This window comes from Puccinia triticina, chromosome 8A (assembly GCF_026914185.1).
Source record: "Puccinia triticina chromosome 8A, complete sequence".
NCBI lineage: Eukaryota > Fungi > Basidiomycota > Pucciniomycetes > Pucciniales > Pucciniaceae > Puccinia > Puccinia triticina.
This window is the reverse complement of record NC_070565.1, coordinates 6463192-6489106: the sequence shown is the minus strand read 5'-3', so window position 1 is coordinate 6489106 and position 25915 is coordinate 6463192. Positions and strand designations below refer to the sequence as shown.

At 48.6% G+C, this 25915-nt stretch overlaps 3 protein-coding genes across 3 annotated transcripts; 2 read left to right on the top strand and 1 right to left on the bottom strand.

The window, feature by feature from the left end:
• Positions 1-8471: 8471 nt before the first annotated feature.
• On the top strand, positions 8472-10013 carry PtA15_8A712 (uncharacterized protein; the record flags this gene model as incomplete). Its single annotated transcript, XM_053172170.1, has 4 exons — positions 8472-8894; positions 8988-9213; positions 9274-9464; positions 9576-10013. The coding sequence occupies 4 exons, from the start codon at positions 8472-8474 to the stop codon at positions 10011-10013; spliced, it is 1278 nt and encodes a 425-aa protein (XP_053023360.1).
• A 237-nt stretch (positions 10014-10250) lies between these two features.
• On the bottom strand, positions 10251-10813 carry PtA15_8A711 (uncharacterized protein; the record flags this gene model as incomplete). Its single annotated transcript, XM_053172169.1, has 3 exons — positions 10251-10423; positions 10505-10689; positions 10758-10813. The coding sequence occupies 3 exons, from the start codon at positions 10811-10813 to the stop codon at positions 10251-10253; spliced, it is 414 nt and encodes a 137-aa protein (XP_053023359.1).
• Positions 10814-11001: 188 nt separating this feature from the next.
• PtA15_8A710 (uncharacterized protein) lies at positions 11002-12566 on the top strand (the record flags this gene model as incomplete). The annotated part of the gene is made up of 5 exons (XM_053172168.1): positions 11002-11287; positions 11356-12077; positions 12165-12258; positions 12332-12417; positions 12531-12566. The coding sequence occupies 5 exons, from the start codon at positions 11002-11004 to the stop codon at positions 12564-12566; spliced, it is 1224 nt and encodes a 407-aa protein (XP_053023358.1).
• Positions 12567-25915: the final 13349 nt, after the last annotated feature.

Here is a 25915-nt window from a genome sequence, read left to right as displayed (position 1 = left end):
CCCTTCCACCATCATCCCCGTCCCTTTTCTTGTCTGTGCTTCCCCCCCTTTTTCTGGTAGAATTTGTGCCGTAGTTTTTTCGTTCATGATTGTGTGTGTTTGGTCGCCTTGTCTTGGACCCAAAAAAAGAAAGTGATCAACGGCAAAGAATCGTGTAGTTAGAGATGAGTAATGAAAAGGAATGTGTGTTCGTATCCGGGGGTTTCTAGCCTACCGACACGTGGCTCTGGTGAAGACTAGTGGGTTCTCTCCCTACACACCTGCATGCGTATTTGTGGACTCAAATCTTCACATGGTCGTGCAAGGTCTAGAGGGATACACACACAGCTTATGATCACTGGTAGAGAATTGTCTACACCACACTGTTTTGGACTCTAGAATACCAACCTACATACACACTTCAAGTCACTCTTTGTGGTGAGATGGCTCAAGATGGGCTTCCAAATACGGATATGCAAAAAATCAAAATAAGAAACAATTTCAAAGAAATAATAATCAAGACACACAACTTTTTCTTGCAAGCTTATTTCTTTCTTTTTTCAGAGAAAGGTGGATAGACAGGAAGAAAGTATGGAGCCCTACAAGAAAAAGTCTACAAACTGCCAGCGGTTGACGTGCAGTATACTCCAGTGTAACTGCCAATGTAACTCCACACAATTACATCATGCCCTCTCATGCACTGTGACCGTTGTGGTAGACGGAAAAGTGAAAAATCAAAAGTTTTTTCTCATACATATATTTACTCACCCTAGGCCTCAAGATACCACCAAATAGACCTCATAAATGGGTTCTACGGCAAATTTTACCCCTGGTCACCACTGGAAGCGTCACTGGAACCCTGTTGGATTGGAAGTTACACCCTCTTGGACCCTCATGGACACAGCCAACCCCAGTCATCAACCTGTCACAACCCTCAAGTCACCTTTCCCAGGTATACGCATACTCAGCCCCAGCCAAACACATACTCTTTTCTATCCCTCTTATCTCCACTGCATATGCAGGGGACCAACCCCATTTCCTCTGTATTTGACATGTCCCCGCCTCCTTTGCAGCTGCATGCAGTCTTCTGACCCCATTTCTGCACTCCTTGCATTAATCTGACACCACTCATGCACCCCTTGCATGAAGTACCTCTGTAGTTGACATGTCCCCGCTTCATTTATGCACTCCTTGCATTAGTATGACATCATCTTTCATTTCTCACCCCACTTTTTGCCTGTATTTAGTATCTTCTGACACCACTTGTACACAGCCCACCAGCTAAAATCCCTCATCCAGGGTCCCCCTTGTAGCTAAAATCCCTCACATTTGTCTATATAAGGAGCTCTCTCCCCCCCAGTTGTTTTTCCCTCAGCTCAGTACTCCCCAGTTATTTACATACCACCTTCACACTTACCATCACATCTATACCTCACCACAACCCTCATATTTGCAAATAACCACTGAACTCACTCTCAACTCTCACATACCTGTTGTCAAACAGCTTCATCTGGAACTAGACCAGACCTATCACTTGATTAAAACTTGCCAAGCTTAGCTTGGTGGGTCTTGTTATCTGATAGTATAGAAGGGCAGAGTTTGCACCTCCATCATCCCCTTCTCCATTCAGCAAAAGGGTTTCACAACCACTTTTGAGTCTTACACCGTGCATCCAACCTTGGTTGAAATAACCTTGGAGAAAGGCTTGAGTATGTATCACCTCAAGCTTCCTTTGGGCTTCTGCATCTCAACTGCTAGCAGTTTCTAGAGTCTTTCTTGTAGCATAGCATGAAAAGAATCATAATAAATGCAAAAAATAGTGGCACAAAAAATGCTTAGCTTGGGGGGGGGGGGGGGGGTGGTAGAGATGGCATCTGGTACCCGGCACCCGCCGGCAGGTACCGACAACACCAGCTAGACACCCGCTAGGCGGTGCCAGGTGTGGTGCCGGGTGTCTGTTTTTCAGTCCAAAAGGGGGGGGGGGGGGGGGGGTACCCAGGTACCCTCAGCAGTACCAGCCATACATACACAGGGGCCCAGCCGCTGAACACCAATTTAGCGGTCAGCAGCACGTTTTGCTGCCCACTACCGCTGCTGCGGCTGGATGTAGCTCCCCGCCCCCAATTGCAGACCTGGCTGAACAGCCCAGCTCTGATTGGACCAATGGTCAATCTGTCCTCCCCTGCACTGCGTTCAAACACCAACCGCGGGCCACATCAGCCTACTACCACCACCACCACCACTAACCACAAGGGGTGGATTCCTTGGAGACACCAACAGGTGACTCAGAGCAAATCTGCCACCATCACCACCCAAGCGTAGGGAATGTCAACCGGTACCCGGCACCCGCGGGCAGGTACCACCCGCACCCGTCGCGCACCCGCCAGGCGGTGCCGGATGCCCTTTTTTTTGGAAAAAGCGGTGTGGTACCCAGGTACTGCCCCCAAGTACTGCTTTCCCCCACCAAGTTAATCGGGTAACCCCCGGACCCCCGGCCCTTGGCCCGCTTTGAGCTGCCCTCAATGACTGACAATAGACCGGTCATTGAGGATGGTCCCTGGTGCAATCATCAAGGGGAGTTTTCACTCCCCTTGATGACAAGTGTGTGCTGGTTGTTGGGGGAGCACCCTCAATGACCATGACCAACCTGTTTGATGACCGGAACAGGTCGGTCATCCCTTTTCTGGTCATTGAGAGGTCCTCCCCTCAATGACCAACCTGTTGCGGTTGTTGAGTTTTTGACCTCAGGTTTCTTCCATTTTTTGCCTTCTGCCTCATTACCCTTCCATATCATCTCACCTGATTCCATCTGATCCATCCTCTCTCACTTCTTATGCTTCCCACATCATATGGTCTGTTTGTAGTAGTGGTCATGATTGTTTTTCTGTACTTGCCATGTGACATTGTTCCCTGCCAAGATTAGACTATCAATATTTCCCTATGCTTCTTATCCTCTGATGCGCGCGTGCTCTTTTTGTGACAGATCTGAATCATTTGTGATATCTATGTTGAGACTTCTAGTTCTTTCTATTCACTTTCTCATATTCATTTTCATTCTCACCCACAAGTTGATGCATTGTACTTAGCCTATATACACCTAGCCTAGCACACTGCAATCAACTCATTGGTTCTTTCTCTCTTTACTCCGTGCCGTACCTTGAGCCGTATCCGGTGAGCTCCACTTCCTCACTTCCCTCTCTCTCAAGCCTCCCAGCTCTTCTTCTTGACTTTGCCTTGAGTCTTTGTGTCCTGAATTCAAATTCTAACAGCGGTCATTGAGGGGAGGACCTCTTGATGTTGATGACACGTCCATTCTGGTCATCAAGGACACCTCTTGGTGACCTTTTTGATGAAAAACAGCTGGCGGGTACCACTGGTCCACTGGTACCTGCCTAAGAGACTGCTGGTACCCGCCAGGCGGTGCTGGGTGCCTGTTTTTGGAAAAAAACACGCGGGTACCGGCGGTGTAAATTATACCCGGGTCCATTTTGACATTCTCTACCCAAGCAAGTTGCTTGACCACTCACCCTGAGATCTACCTGCAAGTGGCACAATTCATCTGTGGGTACCGCAGGTACCACCCGCACCAGCCAGGCGGTGCCAGGTATCTGTTTTATCCTAAATCACAGGCGGTACCTGGGTACCAAATGCCATCTCTAGGGGGAGGACAATCTGCACTCAAAATGGAGACATTACAGTGCCAGAATGTCAGGTGTTCTGATCAATGACATGAGGACCCTAATTGGCATCCCCAAAGTAAGTGGGCAATGTAGATGTATGAATTTTTCTGTTTTTCTTTTTTTTTTTTGCAAGATGGTAGGCATGAAGTTGGTATGAATGCAAGAGGGTAGGCATCAAAAATAGCAGAAATGTATGCAATTTCCACCAAAATTTGGAAATTTGATCAAGTCTCCTACTATTTACCTGCAGAACCCGGCTTTTTGTCCAGGTTTTGGGGTTCCCCAGGGGGATTTTGTCTCAAGCATACACATGAAAATGTATGGATTGGCCCCAAAAAAGGTCATTCCCTGGTGCCCCCCAATGTATGAATGTAGCCAAAACTCTGAATTTTACATCATCCACACTTATAGAGGGTTACCAGGGTCCTACCAAACTGCAAGAAAAAATCAAGCAACTGCTAGCAGTTGAAATGGAGGTTACTGCTGTGGAATGCTGTTCTAGCTCCACCCAAACACTTTTATTGAAGCTTGGTCAAAAGTAAGCCGATTGCCACTTGCATGCACTTTTGCAAGTTGGTGTTCAAGGCTGTTCTTGATGACCAACTTGCAAAAAGATATTCAAGAAGGCTTAGGGGGCTTAGTGCAATATGACCTGTATGCAATTTTTCAAATTGGTGTTCAAGAATAAACTTGAACACTGACTTGCAAAAGTGCATGCAAGTCACACTTGGCCAACTTTGAAACCCCCTAATACCACAAGCTTGCTTCAAGTTTTCACATTTCAACTGCTAGCAGTTGCTTGACTTTTTCTTGCAGTGGGCCAATACCAATCATTTGAAGTTTGTTGGTTGAGCTTCTATGGTCCAAAAATGGTGTGGTAGATACGATTAGGGTGTTCAAAGTTGACTTGCATAAAATCATAACACCATAAAATCATAAAATTCTGAGGTGAAAAAAATATGTACACCCAAACACTCAAATTAGAGCAACATTTCTAAAATGGTACATATAAAATCATCATTTGAAAGATTTATGATTTTATGATTTTATGCAATGAAAATTTTATGATTTCAATAAGGGTGTTCAAAGTTGAAATCATAAAATTTTCAATGCATAAAATCATAAAATTATAAAACTTTCAAGTGATTATGGTGTTCAAAGTTGGCTTGCATAATTTTATGCATGCATAATTCATAAAATCATAAAAATATTTTGCTGAGGAAATTTTGTATTACATAATCAGACAGTCACATCCCCTGCAAAGATGATTTTATGATTTTATGATTTACGCATGCATAAAATTATGCAAACCAACTTTGAACACCATAGATGATTTCATATGTACCATTCTAGAAATGTTGCTCTAATTTGAGTGCTTGGGTGCAACATATTTTTTTCAGCTTAGACACCAGGGGAGATCTGTTCCCACTCTCCAGGGAGTGCCACACATGAATTGTTTTCTGTAACTGTGCTGGAGGCATTTGGTGAACATAGTGTTAGGAAACAATGATCAATTCTTGAAATCATGTGGAACTGATCTGGAACTCACCTAACACTCATGCAGATATTGCTTGGAACTGATCAACTGAAAATCAACTGGAACTCAGTTGGAACTGTAAAGATGCAATGGCTGCAATCAAAGTACAAGTTAACTTTAAATTTTTGGCAATTTATATCATTTATTGGGTTTCAGTGAACATTAATCTGTTTAAAATGGATTATTATATGATACACTATTCCAAAATGACTCTAACATCTTTAGATCAAAATTAAACACAACTGTTGTTGAATCCTAATTCCAAATTTAATAATTGAAATTAAATTGACATGGGCTTATAGATACACCCCCATGAAATAAGTTGTGCGCCCCACACACCAGCATGCACACCTCATTTTGTTGTGTGCACTCCATGTATTCCTTATTTGAGTAATTCATGGTTTGCATCCATTGGTTTGAGGTGTGAAGGCCTGTGTGTGCCTTCATTTGAGGAGTGTGCAGTGCAGAACCCCTGGTTGACCATATCAGGCATCCAGGATGGGGATTAAATGTTTTTGTCCGTCCCTTCCATCTGTCTAACATAGTCTACAGACATGTAGGCTCAAGGCAACTGTACGCTGGAGGATTGAGATGTCCTTGTGTGCTATGTACACCACCACAGCATTCATCTGAGCTCTGGCTCTCATTCATTCAGATGGTACAGTCTCAAAGGCTGAGAGGAATAAATATGAAGCTTGAAATGGTGCAGTAAGTATATTTAAATGGGTGGGGGTATTCCTCCCAAGTGTCAAAACTTAATTTTCTGGATGACTTAGGAATATCTTCTGTCCTCAAGATTGTGCAGTATCAATGACGGGGTGCAGTTCCTCCGGTACTCAAGAATTTGCAGCCTTAATTTCCAGAAGGAACACTCCCGGCCCTCAAGAAGGTACAGTCTTGATGGCAAAGAGGATTCCTCCCAGAGGTCAAGACTGTATTGTCTGCATGACTGAGATGCATCCTCTCAGCCATCAAGACTGTGCATTCTTGAAGGCCAAGAGGAATACCTCTGCTTGTCAAGAATGTGCATGTTGATCTCTGGAATGAATCCTCCCAGATTTTGCTGCATAGTCTCAATGAATGAGAGTATTCCTCTCAGCCATTGGGGCTTTGCCGTCTTGATGAACCAAAGAAATCCCTCCAGCCGTTGAGAAGTTGAGGTTTTGATGGCTGAGAGAATTCATCTCAGCTGTTGAGACTGTACATTTTTTGTGACTTAGAGGATGCCTCTCAGTCACTGAGACAATAAAGTCTTGACCATCGGGAGGAATTAATTCTCTTGGCCATTGATACTGTACCATCTCTGGGACAAGGATGAATTCACGCCGGACAATAAAGAACGGCTTATTGATTGAATCTACCGGTTCAATCATTGCCCATCCGCTGGCATTTACCTGCCGGCCAGCAGGGTTACCCGCCAGCAGATAGCAGGTACCCGCAATTGGTTCTTAACTTTGTTTTGCCCAGCTCCAGCGGGTACCCGTTTTCCAACTCTATGCTGATATTACCATGTACGCGCGTACATTTGGGTGACAAGCAGGTGCGGGTCCGGATTCTGGGATTCCGGGTAAAATCTAACGGATACCGGGTATTTGAAGTTTGGACCCACACCCGCCCACACCTGCCCCCGGATTCCTTTGGGTTGTCAACCTTGTCCAACTCCAGCCAACCTCGGCGACCAGAAGAGAATCCTTGTGGTTTCAGAGGCTGTGTAGACTCTGAAACCTGAAGAGTTTCTTCTGGTCGCCAAGGCGGTATCACCTCTACGACCAGAGTGGATTCCTTCTTTTCGCCGAGGTTGTATCACCTCTGCGACCAGAAAGGATTCCTTTGGGTCCTCCGGGCTGTACAACCTTGGAAACCAGAAGGATACCCTCTTGTTTGCAGGGGTTAAAAACCCTTGGCCACAAGAAGGAAGCCTTCCTGGTCGTTGATGACATTCATCGTTCCCAACCAGAAGGAATACCTTCTGCGCGAAGAGGCTTTTATTTACTCTCTGACCAGAAGAAACCCTTCTGGTCAAAGAGATTATAAAGCCACATCAACCAGAAGGGATTCCTTCCGGTTTTCAAGGTGAATGACAAGATGCGGGTACCCGCGGGTATCTGCGCGGGTACCTTCCTAGGCCACCAGGTACCCCCCAACAGGTGCAGGTGCAGGTGCGGTTATTGGGATTCAGAACTTCATCCAAAAGAGGTGGCGGGTAGCTGCACCCGCGCAGGTATGCGGGTGGAAAGTGGCCAGCTCCAGTACCCAACACCTCTTGCCGGCTACCTATCAATCAATTGGCTCAAGCCTGCATTGATATATTCTACTTGATAATATTGGGATGCAGAATTTTCTGCATTTCATATCAAAAGCTCTGCAAAAGAAATAAAGCTTGTTTCTATGTTTTTTTGCTGGTATGTTTGAGCCTGAGGGAAAATATTAGCAAATTGGGGAAATATATTTTGTACAGAAAAAGTGAATTTGGAAATTATTAGCCTGTTTTGCTACATTTCAACATAAATTCAACATGATTTATTGATGAGTTTGCATTTAACAAAATCTGATTTCATTGAAATTTTGAAATTGAGTTCCCCTTAAATCATGAGAAGTTTTTAGAAAACATTGCATTGACTCCTGAATCACTTTCAACAAAATTACCAAAAGCTTGTGATTTGTTTCTGACACAAATTCAGAATCATTTCCTAATGTACATCTGACTGACATCCAACCAAAACTCACATAAAATTCAGCTCTGGCACTCTCTGGAGAGTGGGAACATATCTCCCCTGGTGAGAATTTTATGATTTTATGGTGTTATGATTTTATGCAAGTCAACTTTGAACACCTAAATATGATATTCAAAATTGCATATGTCACTATTTACATATTGTGTTTTGAATAATTCTTGGACAGTTGAGCAATCCCCCCCTCCATCACAAAAACACCAAATTCACTTGATGTATTCCAAAAATGGGGTTCACTTACAGATTCTGCTCATATCCAACTACTAGTGCCTCCCAGACCCCAAAAGTGTAGCTTTTAAACTTTCCACTGTAGAACTAGTTGTGTAAAATTGTCCAAGCTTTTTTCAAAACACAATAAAATCATAAAACCAATTTTGGCTGGGAGATGTCAGCGTGCATAAAACTTAAAGTGACATCTCCCAGCCAAAATTGCAGTTTATGATTTTATGTAAAAAAATCTTATGCAATTTTGAATACCATATATTGAACACCTTAAATAGTCCACCAACGTGTACCTATTTATGTACTTGTGCAAGGTGCTTGATGAAGAGTAATGGGTTGTGGGGTTTGAGATGTATCCTGGGGCAGCGAGGTGGCCGAAGCCCGAGGCTCTCGAGCAACAACCCCAATCCCAACCACCTCGCCGAGTTTCGCTTGGGAAATTGGGACACAAACGAGGCCAGACTATCGAAGCGGAGAGCGCAACCGATGAATCGCGGACTGGTACGGACGATGTTTCGGCTGCCTGTCCACCCGCGGAGTCGGCTCGAGTCCACAAGACACTTCTTCAAGGGACGTTCTAGGGCGCCCCGAGTGTGCTGGCGTGCGTGGTCGGTGTGGTCGGTGGCTCGGATGGCGGACGAGGCCGGTCTGGAGGCCTGTTCGTCTGCGCCTGATCACGGGGTGCCGTGGGCTCTGGTCTGCCAGCTGCTGGTTGGGCTTCCGATAGCGCTATGGACATGGAAGGTGCGCCGGTTTCCGACCCCGGAGCTAGCGACCTCTGCTCCCGCTGCTCATCGCAATTTTGGTGATACTGTTGTTGGTGAAGCGGCCCGATAGTGCCTCATGCTCGTCCTCTTCCAACGCCGCCTGATCTACATGCCCTACTTCCCGCCCGGCTCGCGCACCCAAGAGCTCGACCCCGCCGACCCGCTCCTCCAAGGCCTCGCCGTCCGCACCCTCTCCTTCCCACCCGTGTCCGGAAGTCCGCGTCTGGACGGCCTCTTGCTCACGCCTTCCTCGCTCGGCTCGGACGCGCCGGACGGCCTGATATTCTATCTCCAAGGTCAGCATCTCTATTATCCCACACTCGGAGATCGGCTTTGCTGACCCGGGCGTCGACAAGGCAACGCGGGAAACACGCTGGCGCGGCTCCCCGTCTTTCGCGAGCTGCTACTCCCGCCATCGCGGGCCGATTCGCCGAGGCTCGGTCTATTTGCGTTATCGCCACGAGGATACTGGACGTCTGGGGGCCCGCTACCGTTCCCGTTGACGGCGCTGACCCCTCCGGGGTACCGACAGAGCCAGACGGGCATGGTTCGTGATTATTTGCGGGTGCTGGAGGGGTTGCGTGCGCGGGTCGGGCTGGACGAGGAGGTGCCGGTGTGGGTGCATGGGCACTCGCTCGGCGGAGCGGCGGCAGCACAGCTGCTGGCCAAGCTGGAGGCCACCGGGGCCGGCGGCCGGACGGCTCGGGCCCGGGTGGCCGGGCTGATCCTCGAGAATCCGCTGCCTTCGGTGCCACAGATGGTCAAGGTACTCTATCCCTCCAAGTGGCTGCCCTACCATTACCTCGGCCCGCTCGCTCTCGACCGATGGCACTCCGCCGAGGCCCTCCAGGCCATCGACACCCGCTTACCGATCCTCTTCATCCAGAGCCAACTCGACGAGCTCGTTCCGCCTTCTCTCACCCGCGACCTCTACGACCTCACCCGTTCCGCCCGTCTTTCCAAATCCCCAGATCTCGATCCCCGGGTCGCCTACTCTGTCATCCCTCACGCTTTGCATGACAACGCTTTCTCTAAATCGCGTTATCGACTCTCAATCCATCAGTTCATTTCTGGAACGATGCCCTCGAGAACGTAACCGCCAGTGTGTACTTGGGCGGTTGTAGTGAGTCTATTGGACTCCCGGAGATTGGCTGGCTTGATTGAGTATTTTACTCACAATGCATTGCTCATTTGCTCTTAACTTTCCTGGTCAACCAGTTTTCGTACAGTTTTCCAAAGAGAAAAGGGCTCACGGGAGGCTGTTAATTTATGTGTTAATTCATATTTACAATGTGAGGAGGCAGAGGCGGCTGGAATATTTGAGATCATCAGACTAAATATTGGTACAGATCGAATGACAACGTTTATCAAATGTCTCATTTCTGATCGGATTTTCGACTGTGTAGAATGGGTCTTTGAGCAGATCGGCATAGACGCCATAGATCCTGGACAGTAGCCTTGAAGGGGATGGGTGGGAGGGAGAAGTGAAGAGGACGAACTTGGTACCTTTGCGGACCAAAAAACAGAAGAGTGCCAGTCAGTGGGCAATACGACACCCTGTGTGAATGAGTGAGGAATGGTGTGTACCGGTGAGAGTCTGGAAGCAGCTCATCTTGAATGTCTCGGCTTCGACGGTCTCGACACCTCCCCCGGAAGGATGGACGGGCGAGAGCTTGGAGGTGATCGCATGGATCCCGTGGAAGGTTCCGGCGAGGACGAGATAGTCGTTCGAGCTGAGCTGGGGAAGCAGGCCCTCGGCGTACGTCTTCTGGCTGGAGGGGGAGGAGAGGTGGTCAGTGGCGAGCGGGGCGCAGGGAGGCAGGTGAGGAATCTGACTTGCTAGATCAATCCGCCGGCCTTGTTGATGATCCAGAGCGAGAAGGTGGTGTTGGACATCTTGGGCCTGCCTCTTCCCTCTTGACTTCTGCCCTCTTCTGCCTCATGACCGTTGGATGTCCACACCCCCCGGCAGCCGGGTAGTGGGTAGGATACCCCCGGGGAGTGCTTCGTCATCTCTGCCGCGCCCATCTGCAATCGGAAAAGACCAGCCACTGCCCACACCCCACCACCACAGAGAACCAGCCATGCCTTCACTCGTCGCACAGCCCCCATCGAGCAGCCAGGCGAGCAGCCAGGGCGGCATAGGATCGTACTACCAGACCAAGACCGAGTATCTCCAGCTGGCGGTGAACAGGAAGACGCAGAACCTCAGACGACTCGAGGCCCAGCGTAACTCGCTCAATGCCCGCGTCCGGCTGCTCAGGGAGGAGCTCCAGCTGTTGCAAGAACCCGGCAGCTACGTCGGCGAGGTCGTCAAGGTGATGGGAAAGAAGAAGGTCTTGGTCAAGGTCCAACCCGAGGGAAAATATGGTCGGTCACGCCCTCAATAGTTCCCCACACACAGGCAACTAAACTGACTGTCTGTATGCTGTCCGTAGTTGTTGATTTTGCACCATCGATTCAGCTGTCCCAGCTCACGCCTGCACTGCGGGTCGCCCTGCGCTCGGATTCCTATCAGCTCCACTCGATCCTGCCATCCAAGGTCGATCCCCTGGTCTCGCTGATGATGGTCGAGAAGGTGCCTGACTCGACGTACGAGATGGTCGGAGGGCTTGACAAGCAGATCAAGGAGATCAAGGAGGTCATCGAGCTGCCCGTCAAGCATCCCGAACTATTCGATGCGCTGGGAATCGCCCAGCCGAAAGGGGTGCTGCTCTACGGGCCTCCGGGCACGGGCAAGACGCTGCTGGCTCGTGCGGTCGCACACCACACCGACTGCCGGTTCATCCGGGTCAGTGGGAGCGAGCTCGTCCAGAAGTACATCGGCGAGGGCTCCCGAATGGTCAGGGAGCTGTTCGTGATGGCCCGGGAACATGCGCCCTCGATCATCTTCATGGACGAGATCGACTCGATCGGCAGTTCCCGGGGCGAGAGCGGCAGCGGCGGCGGCGACTCGGAGGTCCAGCGTACCATGCTCGAACTCCTCAACCAGCTCGACGGCTTCGAACCCACCAAAAACATCAAGGTCATCATGGCCACCAACCGTATCGATATCCTCGACTCCGCCCTCCTCAGACCAGGCCGAGTCGACCGCAAGATCGAGTTCCCCCCTCCCGGCCCCGAAGCAAGAGTCTCGATCCTCCGAATTCACTCCCGAAAGGTTGGCTTCCTACCCTCCTAGTCGCCCGTCTGATAGTAATACATCATCCCACTGAAAAAAAAAAAAAACGCCTTCTTCCCTCTCAAGATGTCCTTGACCCGTGGGATCAATTTGAGAGCCTTGGCAGAAAAAATGGGCAACTGTAGTGGAGCTGAAGTGAAAGGCATCTGTACCGAAGCAGGCAAGTTGTCTAGGAGGGTTCTCTCATCAGGCCTCGGATAATAACGTGCTCTTCTTTTCTTTTCTTTTCGTAGGGATGTATGCCTTACGTGAGCGTCGACAACACGTGACTCAAGAGGACTTGGAACTGGCCGTAGCTAAGGTCTTGAAGCGCAACCTCGTCAGTCTTCTGTCTCCTTTGCACCCGCTCTCCATCCAAAACAAGCCTAGCAATACACTGACTCTCTTCCTTTTTTTCTTCTTTCCTGGCAAAAAAAAAAAAAAAAAACACAGGATGCAAGTACCTCGACTAATAAGCTGTTCACATGAGCTCAACTTAATGCTCACCACTTCTACAATCTAGGTCAATGTACTCACCTCATGTAATTTCCTTGCCGCTCTACATAATCCTTCCTATGATGCATTGAACCTATCCATCATGTCTCTCATCTTATTGAGCACATTGCTGAGCAATGGTCGTCTTAGCAGTCCTGTTGGAAAAATCTTGCTCAATGGGTCTTCGAATACATTAGTAAACCAACTTCTTCACACCTCCACACAAGGCCTCTTCAGTTGCGGGTCAGATGTCGGCGGATTTCAATCTATTCTTAGACAAGGACAAGAAAAAGAAGGTGCTTGGTGTGTTTAATCTGAACCCTTGTTGTGTATCTTGTTTAACAGCAGTCCGCTATCACCACAATACCGTAGGATGCGGCGGCCCAGCTGTGATACCCTGCGGTGCTCGCCTCACCCAGAGGATTTGATAGGCTCGCAACTTGAAGTGTTTCATCTCCGCAGTTTGAACTGCTGATTGTGGGATCCCCAGTCACATTAAGTCAGGCTGCTTTGAGATGAACATAAGTCCCTCCTTGGGGGAGCGTAGCAACCTCCGAAGGAGGCACTTGTCTCTAGGCCTGGTGACATGTCTGTCCTACAGAATCAAGCCAAATAAATGGCAGGGCATGTGTCACACTCCCCTATCTTCCCCAATACCTCCACAAAGCCTTCTAATTTTTGCTGTGCCTTTGGCACCATTGGAATCACAAGATTCTTGACTTATTTCCCACCACTTCAAACTCCTCCTGAACATCCATTGATGCCCCCCTGGTAGAGATGGCACTTGGGTACCCATTTGCGGGTACCCGGCACCCGCCAGCAGGTACCCGGAACACCCGCTCAGCACCCGCCGGCGGGTGCTGGGTGCGGGTGCGGGTGTTCAGTTTTTGGGGAGGAAAAAAACGGGTACCCATCCGGGTACCCGCCCATCTTGGTGGGCCAGATGGATCGGAGGGATCTCTCCACTTGAAGAGGTGGGAGGTGTACATACCACCTCAAGCGGAGCGATCCCTCCGCCCAGAGGTGTGTACACCTCCTCAAGCGGAGCGATCCCTCCACCCAGAGGTGTGTACACCTCCACAACCGGAGGGACTCCTTGACCGGAGGAGTCCCTCCGATCGAAAAGCTTGTGCACCTCTTTGACTGGAGGGATCCCTCCGGTCAAGGAGGTACTATACCCCCGGACTCCGGGAGGAATCCCGGGGTCAGCAAGTATATTGATGACCAGGAGGAAGTCCTCCCAGCCATCGATATAATCAATGGCTGGGAGGACTTCCTCCCGGTCATCAATATAATCAATGGCTGGGAGGACTTCCTCCCGGTCATCAATATAATCGATGGCTGGGAGGACTTCCTCCCGGTCATCGATATAATCAATGGCTGGGAGGACTTCCTCCCGGTCATCGATATAATCAATGGCTGGGAGGACTTCCTCCCAGTCATCAATATAATCAATTATATCAATGACCGGGAGGAAGTCCTCCCAGCCATTGATTATATCGATGGCTGGGAGGACTTCCTCCTGGTCATCAATATACTCGCTGCGATGACCGGGAGGAAGTCCTCCCTCCCGGTCATCAATATAATTGATGGCTGGGAGGACTCCCTCCCAGTCATTGATATAATCAATGGCTCGATGGCTGGGAGGACTCCCTCCCAGTCATCAATATAATTGATGGCTTGATGGCTGGGAGGACTCCCTCCCTGCCATCGCGATGAGCTTGCTGACTGTGGTAATCCCTCTCGGTCAGCGAGTGTATGTATTGCTGACCGGGAGGGATTTCTCACCGGCAGTGAGTATATCAGAGCGGGTACCCGCCCCTGCACCCGGCACCCGCCAGCAGGTACCCGGTATACCCGCCGAGCACAAGCCGGTGGGTGCCGGGTGCGGGTGCGGGTGTTGAGATTTTGCGAAATTTCAGGTGGGTACCCGCACCCGCGGTGGGTACCCGGGTGCAAGAGGCCATCTCTACCCCCTGGCAAGGAACATCCTGTAAATGATTTTATGTACAGTGGGTCATCTAATGTTTTTGGCACCACATGTTTGAATGCAGAAGCTCAGGCCACAGCCTTTAAGTCATGAGATTGGCTACAGGGAAAATAAGTTCCTAAGAATGATTATGAAATATATAAAAAAAGTAAAAATAAAAAAATGAAAAATGTGGAAATTTTCTCATCCAAGTATATTAAAGTCAGTGAAATATAGAATGAAAGATCAAGGGTTCTCCCTAGCAATTTACAAAATCACAAAAACAAATACCAAGGGTTTCCCCTCTACAAAAGCTAAAATCAAAAAAAAACAAAAAAACACTTGGGTATACAAGACACTCAGACAAAAGAAAGAAAAAAAACTACACTCAGCCCGCTCCCACCTTCCATTCCTGTCTAGCAGGGTTAAAAAAAGGTGGGTAGATGACCCTCAGCGCGCGCAGTAAAGGCATTATGCAAAGGGGGGCCATCAAATATTGCCCCTCAGACTGCGCAAGTGCAACAGCGGAGGGGTTGAGGACAAAGGATAGCTGGAAGTTCAGCATGTCCAATTGCCTGTGGATTCAACTGCACCACCCAGCTATACCTGCCTCTAATTAAGGTCTCTGCTCACGACAAATCAACTCAAATCTCAACCTACGGCCAGAACGCTCGTTCCCCTCACACAAACACCCCACACCGCGGCCCAGTAACTGTAACAGATTCCACGGAAACCGCGCCAGCCATCAAGAATTTCAAGCCTATATACTCAATTCCCCAGGCTCACCTGTACCCACCCAACCCACAGCCCTCGCAACCATTCACATTTATTTGATCCCCTCACAATTGGTATCCCCAGCCATGTTGGAATTTTTCTTGCTACCTGAAACTGCTGGATTTTCTTTGACCCATCACCAGACAGTAGCACTTGTGGCCGCAAAGATCACTAAGAAAAATCCAAATGATCTCTTGATACATGAAGGAATGGTATCCAAATTGAGCTTGGCCACGCCAAGACCCTCAAGACTGTTTCAGTCGCCGAAGCGGCCTCCACAGCCGACATGGTGATTTCCAAATCCAAGCCAAAGTTCTTCTCCAAGCTCCTCGCCCCAAGCTTGACGGTGTGGTGGTCAACCCGGTAGTCAAATTATTTTTCAGTTCTCAAATTCCACCGGCGCTCCTCTCAAGATCAATCCTCTCAAGACTCAAGACTCTCAGTTCATGACTCCTTTCCCTTTCCCCTATTTCCCACTTCTCTACCTATTTCCTCCCTTTTTTTTTTCTTCTTGGTCCTAACACAGCTTGTACTGTGGGTTTATTCCATGTCTTTGTTTCTGACCTGCTTCTCTGCTCCTCCTCTCTGTGTTGTGTCATTTCCTTCTCATCTCTTAGGCTGTGGTTTTCTCTTCTTTCTACTTTATTTTCATCCTGCTGAGTTCTTTTGTTCTGTTTTGTTTTTGATCCTGTTTCCTAGTTTCTTTTGTTTGATTTGTTTTTTTTTGTGTTGTGTTGTGTGCGCGCGCACGGCGCGCAAGGAGATGATGAAATGTATGTGACATGTTGCCTCCCCGAGTCCAAGTTCGCAGAACTTGGAGGAGGGGAGCAGCATGGCATTCTGATCCGCCATCTCGAGTCAAGAGTCAAGAATCCGAGTCCGACATCCAAAAGAAGTCCCAATCACCCATCCAGAATCCTATCAACAAAACCCAACCACCGCCAAGGATCCAAACCCCGGCGAAACAAAATCAAAACCACTTCCCCCCCCCCAGCTATCGCTTCGCATCCACACGACTCTTCTGGACCGATCCGTGAGGGCAGCCACCAGGCACATCTTTCCCCTCCCAGCGCTGCCGCCGGCCTAGCACCGAGCGGAGCTCCATAACGGCTCCTCCTCACGCCCTCAAATCCAAGATCGTCAAACGGTTGCGGGACTACATCTTTGCATTGGCTGACATATTGTATCATGATTGGGCAAGTTTTTTCCCCTCCCCCTGTTCTCTTTCCTAGACCCCACTTGCTAATAAATCCAATAATTCCACCCGATACCACATTTGCAGAACAGAAATTTGATGATCAGATCATTGCCAACTTTTGCTGCTCCTATTTTGAGGAGAGGAGAAGCGCTCTGATACGTAGTTATTGCTTTAGTGTTGCACATAGGTCAGGATTTATTTTTGCACATTCTCAGCCTGCGTGTGGCCTCTCCAAAAGCTGGTCTCAAATTCCGCCACCCTCTCACAATGACTACTGTGCAACATGATTGTGCTCGTGTATGTTAGACCGTAAAGGACTGTCAAGCTGATTCATCTTCCAATCCAAGCTAAGCATTGTTCGAGGGAGCCAGTACAGTATTACCACAATGAATCTCCCCGTTAAGCCCAGGTTTCTGCCTGCCTGTCTCAAATTCTCACGTCTTCAGCTGAGCCGCTTCCAGAACTGACAATCTTTTTGTTTGGAATCAGGAAATGCTACAATCAACTACTCACAGGAGCACAACGCCGGCAGCGGGCGGGCCAGAGCACAAGATTATGGAGATAAGTAAAAAGGTACGTCTCTGTGAAAGCAACAGCTTTTTTATCTCCAAACACGGCAATTTTTCCTTCAGTGCAACATCAAGCAAGCTTCCCACAACACTGTCATCTGCACAATAAACACTGGTGAAAATGACAATCCTGTATTGGTATTTCATGTGAAAGACTTGGCTGTTTTTATGAAGGATCTCAACCAGGGCATAGCACATCGAATCAAATTGATTCAAGTGTTTGTATTCAAATTTGATTCAAGTCGAATAATGCCTGGGCAAATTTAAGCTTGAATATTCGAAAAAATTTGAATAATGGCTCAAAGGGGCGCGTAGAGGGCCAATGCAAGCTTCCCTGGGACCCAAAGGCCCCAGATGAGTTTGCACAGGCCCTATACCAGCCCCTTTGATGCAACACAAAAAAAATCTGCCTCTGGCACTTTGAAAAGTGCGTCCGCCACTACAATAGGTGCGTCTGCCACTATGCAAAGTGCGTCTGCCACGTTGAAAAGTGCGTCCGCCACTTTGAAAAGTGCGTCCACCACTTTGAAAAGTGCGTCCACCACTTTGAAAAGTGTGTCTGCCACTATGAATAGTGAGTCCGCCACTATCCAAAGTGTGTCAGCACTCTGAATAGTGAGTCCGTCACCATCAAAATTGCGACCGTCACTGTGAAAAGTGCATCCGCCACTATGAAGAGTGCGTCCGACACTATCAAAAGTGCATCCGGCAGTGAGTCCGCCACTATCAACAGTGTGTCTGCCACAACACTGGGTCGCTACGCTAACCATAGCGGTTAGCGTAGCGTAGCGCAGCGCAAATGCGCTATTTTTTAGCGTAGTGTTAGCGCAATTGCACGCATATGCGCTAACGCTACGCGCACGCGGTGCGCAGCTATTTTAGCTGATAGCGTAGCGTTAGCGCAGATGCGCGCAATTGCGCTAACGCTAAACATGTAGGGCGCAAAAGAGCGCGCGCTACGCTGCGCTACAGCGCCTTTAGCGGGAAAAAAGGGCTTTTTTTCCGCTAAAAGCGCTGTAGCGCAGCGCAGCGTAGCGTAGCGACTGTAGCGGCGCGCTAACGCTAACAAAGAATTGGCGCGCTGTTAGCGCCGCTGAAAATTAGCGCAGCGTAGCGGCGCTAACAGCGCGCTAACGCTATGCAAGATAGATGGGCGCTTTTTGCCGCTACGCTAACGCGTAGCGCTGAAATAGCGTAGCGACCCAGTGTTGTCTGCCACTATGAAAAGTGCGTCCGCCACTATGAAGAGTGCGTCCAGCACTATCAAAAGTGCGTCTGGCACTATGAAGAGTGCGTCCAGCACTATCAGAAGTGCGTCTGGCACTATCAAAAGTGCATCTGGCACTATCAAAAGTGTGTCCAGAACTCTGAATAGTGAGTCCACCACTATCAAAATTGCGTCCGCCACTATGAAAAGTGCGTCTGGCACTATCAAAAGTGCGTCTGGCACTATCAAAAGTGCGTCCGGCACTCTGAATAGTGCGTCCGCCATTATGAGATATGCCTCTGGCAATATTATAAGCGCCTTTGGCACCAATATATGTTTGAAGGATGACCCCCTCAAAATTATATGGCCCAGAAATGGGCCAAAATAAGTCAAAAACACAAAAAATGTAATTTTTTGGTGTTTTTAATGTATTTAGGAAGTTTTTCCGTCGAATATCTCCGAATACTTGGATATTCAACGAATCAGTATTCGAGGGGCCCAAAAAACGCGTCAAATACTACCGTGCTATTCTCTGATCTCAACCCCTTCAAAGATGAAATCAAGGCTGAATTCAACATGAAGGACATTGGTTGTGCCAACCTGATGCCTGATATCAAGGTCCTTGATGGGCTGGACGCCATTGTCTTATTGCAGCTCCATTTTGTCAACTTGCTCCTTGATCTGTACCGCATAACTTCCCTTCACCCTCTACACCACTTGTCCCCAACTCTTATCTTGCTAAAGTGACTGTTGAACAACAAGACAGATTCAAGTCACAAACTGCTTTCCTTAGACAAGCTAATCAACAAAAAAAATCCACACACTCTCTTCCAACGGCGCACTCTTAACAAACGCCTCATTGCTTCCATCTGTACGCACATGTGGTTCATCTTCAATGGTGCTGCAAAGCGGCTACGCGCACATCCAATTTGTCGGAAAAAGCACGGGTTCCCGCTGGATACAGTTGCAAGGGGCATATTACTGTACGGCCTTGCCCGCAAAATCAGATCTGAGACGCGGGCCAAATTAAGCCCATGCATATGGGCTTGATATAACATGTAAATGATAGTTTTGGGCCTTTTGGAGGCTGTAGATTCTAGTTCTAACTTCTATCCGGGCTAAGTTTTCTGACCAGCCAATTTTTTTTTTGTCCCCTACATTACAAACCCAATGCTAAGTACATGCCATAAACCCATAATTATGGGTTTATAACCTGTAACTCCATGACTATGTATCTCATAAACCCATAGCCATGGGGTCCAAGCCTGTTCCAGCACTCATCAGCCCATAGCTACAGAGTCCAACGGCCCTCTTCACCTCTCAGCACCCTTCACACAATTTTGATACACACGCGGCCCTCGCCGACTGCTTCTCTTTGAGACTCAAGACCATCCAAGAGGTTGTTCATTCAGAAAATCAGTGTCAGATCCTGCCAAATTAGGCTGAATCTCCTGTTGTTTTCCCCTCCCAGATCCCAAAATTCCAAACCGGGGACCCCCGGGGGTTTAATCTGTACAGGAATATGCCCCTTGCAACTGTACAACCGGATCCTGTTCCAGATGCCGGTGGGCGGCCTGATCTTGCAGGTGCCCTCCTTGCCCAACTGGCCATGTAAATCCAAACCTTTCCCACTTGTGCCTCCTCACGCTCCTCATCCTCATTGCCTTTGCCTGTCAAACTGCTTGCCTACTGTCGCTAGAAGATCAGCATCTTCTACTGCCTTCAATGTCTGCATTATTTTTCATTATTCCCTGTGTCACATGCAGGAATAGGGAGATTAACATAGAGAGAAGGAAATTTGTCAGGCTGATGTTGTTGGCCATTTATGGCCTGATTATTCCTACTTTTAAGTTTCTGGCTAAATTATTTTTTTCCTCAGCCTGCTCCTCATGCCTCCCTCTGGAGAGATCACTGATGTTGTATCATATTCATGATGTGCCACAGTTTATCTATTGAAATTGAACATTTAATGTGAAAAACTGCTCCACACCAATGTCAATGTTGGATTTTAAAGTGGATCACAGGTGCAGTTGATGAATTTCATATCACAACTATGTGAGAATTCCAGCTCAGGGGAACGGGGCCATTCTCATAAATTGAGAAAGGTGCCGCGAACCAAATCAGCTGCGGAAAATGGTAAGCAAACGCGAACAACTTCCGCAGTCCAAATCAGAAGCCGCGGGAGCTGTAAAACTAAAATCATCTTTTGATTGTTATAGTTTTGGCGAACGTGAGCGGACAGATTAGGCTCAAGGAAAATCCTGGCCCACAATCACTCAAAGAGAGAATCACAGTTAGCGCCGAAGGTAAGCAACCGTAGATAACTCAAGAGATGTTCAGATAGACACTAAAGTGCTATCGTTCTTTAGGCAAAACTGTCGAGAACAATCAGACCAATCAAACCGATACCGCTCAAAGAGACGGAGAAACCATTGGTGAGTATTGTGTTCTTAGCCTCATTGAGCAATAACAAAAGACAGTGACTGATGCAACATTGTTCTGTAAAACAGACAGCGTTGCATCACTCCTAAGTCGTTTTGCAGAGGCTACGTGAAGGAAATCCTAGGTCAACAGACCAAATCACGTAAGGAGATCTAATCCCCAAGAAGAGAATGGCGTAGACCAAGAACTTATGAAAGAATAATGTTCTGCTCTATATAAGATTGAGTGACGCATCGAATCGAGTGTTGCATCGAACTTGCTCTTGTCCCTTAAAGACAAAACTCTCAACTATTCCTTATTTCTCAGTAGAGAGCGGTCCTCGTTCCTGCTCTTAGGTAAAACTCTTTTCAATTACATTTGTCTTTTACGCACTAGTCTCAACAGTGTCAAGATCTCTAAATAAAAGTTGTAGTACAAGTCTGATAAAGAAATACATCTTAGTGGTTTGGAGTTTTTCAGATTTACAGTCTCAAGACTACAAACGCAACCTCAGAACACCAACACTAGGAGCAGGACGAAAAGATGGCCAACTCTGACAGCGACTCAGGTGAATCCATTTCTCTCGGAGTAGAGATGAACATTTGGTACCTGTTGGGGGGTACCCTGCACCGCTTTGCAGGTACCTCTCACACCCGCCATGCACCCGCGCAGAGGTGCCGGGTGCGGTACTAGGTGCTTGGTTTTGGCTGGAAAGCGGTGCGGTACCCGGGTACCGCCCACAAGTACCTCCCACCCCCCGGGGGATCAAGGGTTGAGACCTGGTAAATCTAGTTCGGCGGGGAGGTCTCCCAGCAACAAGGCTGAAACGCTGCGCGGTCAGCCCAAAAAGCGGTAGCGCAGCGCCAGTCCCGCTGCGCTACCGCTCCAAATAGCGGGGCCCCGCTTTTTCCCCAACCCAGAAAGCGGTAGCGCAGCGGGCGGGACTGCTCCGTTCAGTGCCGCGCAGCGCCCACCAAAACAGCTGCGCTCTGCTTTTTTGGCTGGCAGCGGGGGAGCGCTATGCGGCCAGCTCAAAAAGCGGTAGCGCAGCGATGGTTCCGCTGCGCTACCGCTGAAAGTAGCGGGACCCCGCTTCTTGCCAGACCCAAAAATTGGTAGCGCAGCGGGGGGGCCGCTACTTTCAGCGCAGCGCAGCGGCCACCAATCGGCGAGCTGGATACACATGTATCCAGCTTGGCGAGGGGACTCCTCTCCAGCTCACCGGGTGGACCTCCCTTGCCGAGGCTCGCCGCTGAGGGGGGTACCTGGGGTACCTGCAAAAAGTACCGCCGGTACCCTCCAAGCGGTGCCAGGTGCGGTGTGAGGTGTTGATTTTGGAAAAAAAACAAGCAGGTACCCGGGTGCCAACAGGTACCCGAGTCTCGATTGTTAATCTTTATCTCGGAGGAAAGCCAACGATGAAAGTGCCTACTTTCTCGGGCGAGAACTTCGAAATCTGGGAGAAAAAGATAAGGATGGCGCTGTCGGAATTCAATCTGGAACATTTCATCGACAACCCACCTCTGCCCGACGTGAACAAAAGAACAAAGTCAAAATCTCAGAAAGCAGCAAATCTATTGTGCGCTAATCTGACGGACGGAGTCTTCAATACAATCGTAAAGAAGAACAACTCCAACAATCCTTACGAACTCTGGAATATGTTTAAGTCAGTGTACGCCTCCGACTCCATTTTGGCGAGCTACAAGGTTTGGGCCCGATGGGAAGATACCCAGTTCAACAATGACATGGCTACATACATCAATGGGATAGAGGAATGCTTGGCTAAATTTGACTTGCTCGGCATGGTCGTTCCCGACTTCGTTATCTGCTGTAGCATAATCAGTCGAATCACCAAGAAAAGGCCATTTCTGATGCAAAGCTTATTTGGTGATTTAAACTCACTCAGGAAGCCGAAATATGTCATTAATCGACTGCGAGAAGTAGGAAGGTTTGAACAAACCAACAAAAGAAAGGCCACTGAAGCACCCTCCTCAAACAACTCAACAACAGCCCTCGTAACAGAAGCTGGCAGTGCCTCAAAGAGAAAGCGTCCCTACGTACCAATCACGTGTCCTGGGAAGAAACACAATCCTGAATCCAATCACACCGAGGAGAATTGCTGGACCCTGCATCCTGAAAAGTACCAGCAACATCTGGAGAAGCAGAAGGAAAGGCGTGATAAGGACAGAAAGAAGGGCTCTTCCTATCACACCACGACGCAAAAGTCACCCGAAGGACAGGAAAGCGAGAACATTCGTCCCTTGTTCAGTTACTTGTCTGGTACTCAGGGACCAAAATCGCAAACCACGATTCTCGACTCCGGCGCTAGCAATCATATGCTGACGTTGCTGGGCTACTTTAAAGAGACCACAAAGGTGCAGATCGATATAGTTACCGGAAGCGGATCTGGCGAACTGATTGCGACGGCGAGGGGAGACGCCACTTTGCTTCTGGCGAACAGAGGATCTCTTACGCTCAAAGATGCGCTCTACGTACCTAATTTAACTCAAAACCTGGTTTCTTTCGTACAACTTATGAAGACAAAAGCCCTGGTTCAACAAGGGGTGGATGGACTGGACGGGTTTGCTGTGAAGATTGATGACGGACAAGCTTTCGGTGTTGATACCAGCAATGATCTACTTGAAATCAAAGGATTCCTGGACCCAATCAATCTTCCTGTTGGTCTGTTCTCAGCTGCATTGTTGAAGACATCTGAATTCGTAAAATGGCACAATAGGCTGGGACATGCATGTGCCTCTCGAATAGCCACCGCATTGCCGGAACATCTGGACAGAACAAAGCTCAAGGCCGGCGATGCTTGTATGCTAGGAAAAATCGTCAAGCTTCCGTGCAAAAGCCACTTCAAGCCGGCATCTGCGCCTCTGGAAACCGTTCATGGCGATTTGGTTGGTCCTATCTCTCCGTCCACGAATGGCGGCGCAAGGTATTTCTTGACTCTAGTGGACCAGTACACTGGTTATATACACACTGTGATCTTGAAGGAAAAGAGTCAAGCAGCCGAAGCCGTACAAAACTTCAGAACACTGTTTGAAAAGCAAACCAGCCATTCGATGAAGAAGCTAATTACTGACGGCGGGGGCGAATTCTGTAACAACTTACTGGGTGAGCTGCTACGGGAGGCAGGTATACAACATAATGTTTCTCCGCCGTACACGCCACAAAATAACGGGCTAGCTGAGCGGGCCAACCAAACCATTATCGACATGACAAGATGCATGCTCATGCAATCAAACCTGGCGCCGGAGTGGTGGGCGGAGGCGGTCAAGACAGCAACAGCAACAACCAACAGTCTACCGTCGCTCTTGAAGAGCAAGAAATCACCGATTGAACTCCTGTTCAAAACCCCGCCAAATATGAATTTTTTCCGGCCGTTTGGGTGCCGCGCATGGATTGTTAAGCCAAAACAGCATAGGACGGAAAAATTTGGACCGATATCCTGGGAGGGCGTCTTGATAGGGTACAAGAACGACTACTTGTCATACAAAATCTGTCGAATGGAGGATAAGCAAATACTCACAGTCAAGCACGCACACTTCGATGAGCACACGTTTCCTGAGTGCGCTGCCTTGAAGAAGAGTGTCAATCGTTTGTTGGACCAGAGGCTACCGGTCTTCAATTCAGAAGTTGATCTCCCGTTTCAGGAAGAAGATGAAATCAGTGATGAAGCACCTGCTGCGTCCTTGGAGGACGATGACCCAGAAGATATTCGAGGCATTGATGAAATTCTAGATACACTGCGTTCTTGGAGCGGAAGTCCGGGCGTCATCACTGGAATAGAAGACCCGGATCAAACTGAAGCTCGCCAACCGTCTAGAGCAATAATTGGGGTGATTGATCAGCAAAACATCGTTGAAGGCAAACGAGAACGCCGCCAAGCCTATACTGTAACGGTTTCAATTGAACCAAAGACGCATAAACAGGCCATGGAGTGCTCTGAGAGTCTCAGCTGGAAAGAAGCAGAGCTCAAAGAAATCAATAACATGAAGAAGCATCAAGTGTGGGAAGTTCGGGTCAGAGTGGCGAGTGACAATCCTATCCCGGCAACATGGGCGTATCGGAAAAAGCTGGGCTCAGAGAATCAGGTGGTGGAATTCAAGGCACGGATATGCGCGCAAGGGTTTAAGCAGGTTCATGGCTTAAACTTTGAGGCAAAATATGCTCCAACCGGTAAACCGGCCTCTCTTTGCTTCTTGCTCTCATTTGCGGTCAACAACAATCTGCAAATCCATCAGCTTGACGTGCAAAGTGCGTTCCTCACTTGTCCTCTCAACGACAAAGTGACACTGCTACCTCCACCCGGTCTAGAATGCCCGCAAAACTCGGTTCTAGAGCTGAAAAAGGCCATCTACGGATTGAAGCAGGCGCCGCTGGTATGGTATAAGCGACTCTCGTCCTATCTCATCAGTCTCGGCTTCAAGGCGGCTCTGTCGGACCCGTGCGTGTTCTGGCGCATGGCAGCGGGAGGCAAACCCGCGAGTTGGATATTTGCGCATGTGGACAATCTCGTGATCATCAGCGACAAGCCTGAAGTGTTCAAAGAAGAAATGGAACGTGAATTTGAAATTAAATACATGGGGAACGCTGAGTTTCTTCTAGGAATGAATATCAACAGATTCAACGGTGGGTTGCAAATCAATCAGACGCAGTATACCGACAGGAAATTGCAAGAGTTTGATCTGGAGAATCTGCATCCGGCATCCTGTCCGCTAAATCCTCGCGAATACCTAAAAAAGGCGACCCAGGCGGAACTCAAGGCCTTCCAAGAGCTGGCTGTAAACTATTGAGCGCTTGTTGGATCTCTCAACTATCTCAGTATCCTGACCAGACCGGACATAGCGTACACGGTCAGCACGTTATCTCAATACTTGGAATCCCCTGGAATAAAACATTATCACGCTGCGGTGCAAGTTTTTCGTTACCTGAAGGGAACCAAGGAAATAGGGCTAACGTACGCGAGGGGCAGTGGCAAGGCAGTACAGGCGTTCGTTGACTCAGATTGGGGAAACTGTCCCGACACCAGAAGGTCCACAACAGGCTACGTGGTACAAGTAGGAAATCACCTCATAAACTGGAAATCCACCAAACAAACCACCGTGTCGCTGTCGACAACAGAAGCCAAGTACAAAGCGTTTTCAGATCTTGGTCGGGACCTTGCTTGGATTGCGAACCTAGCCGATGAAACCC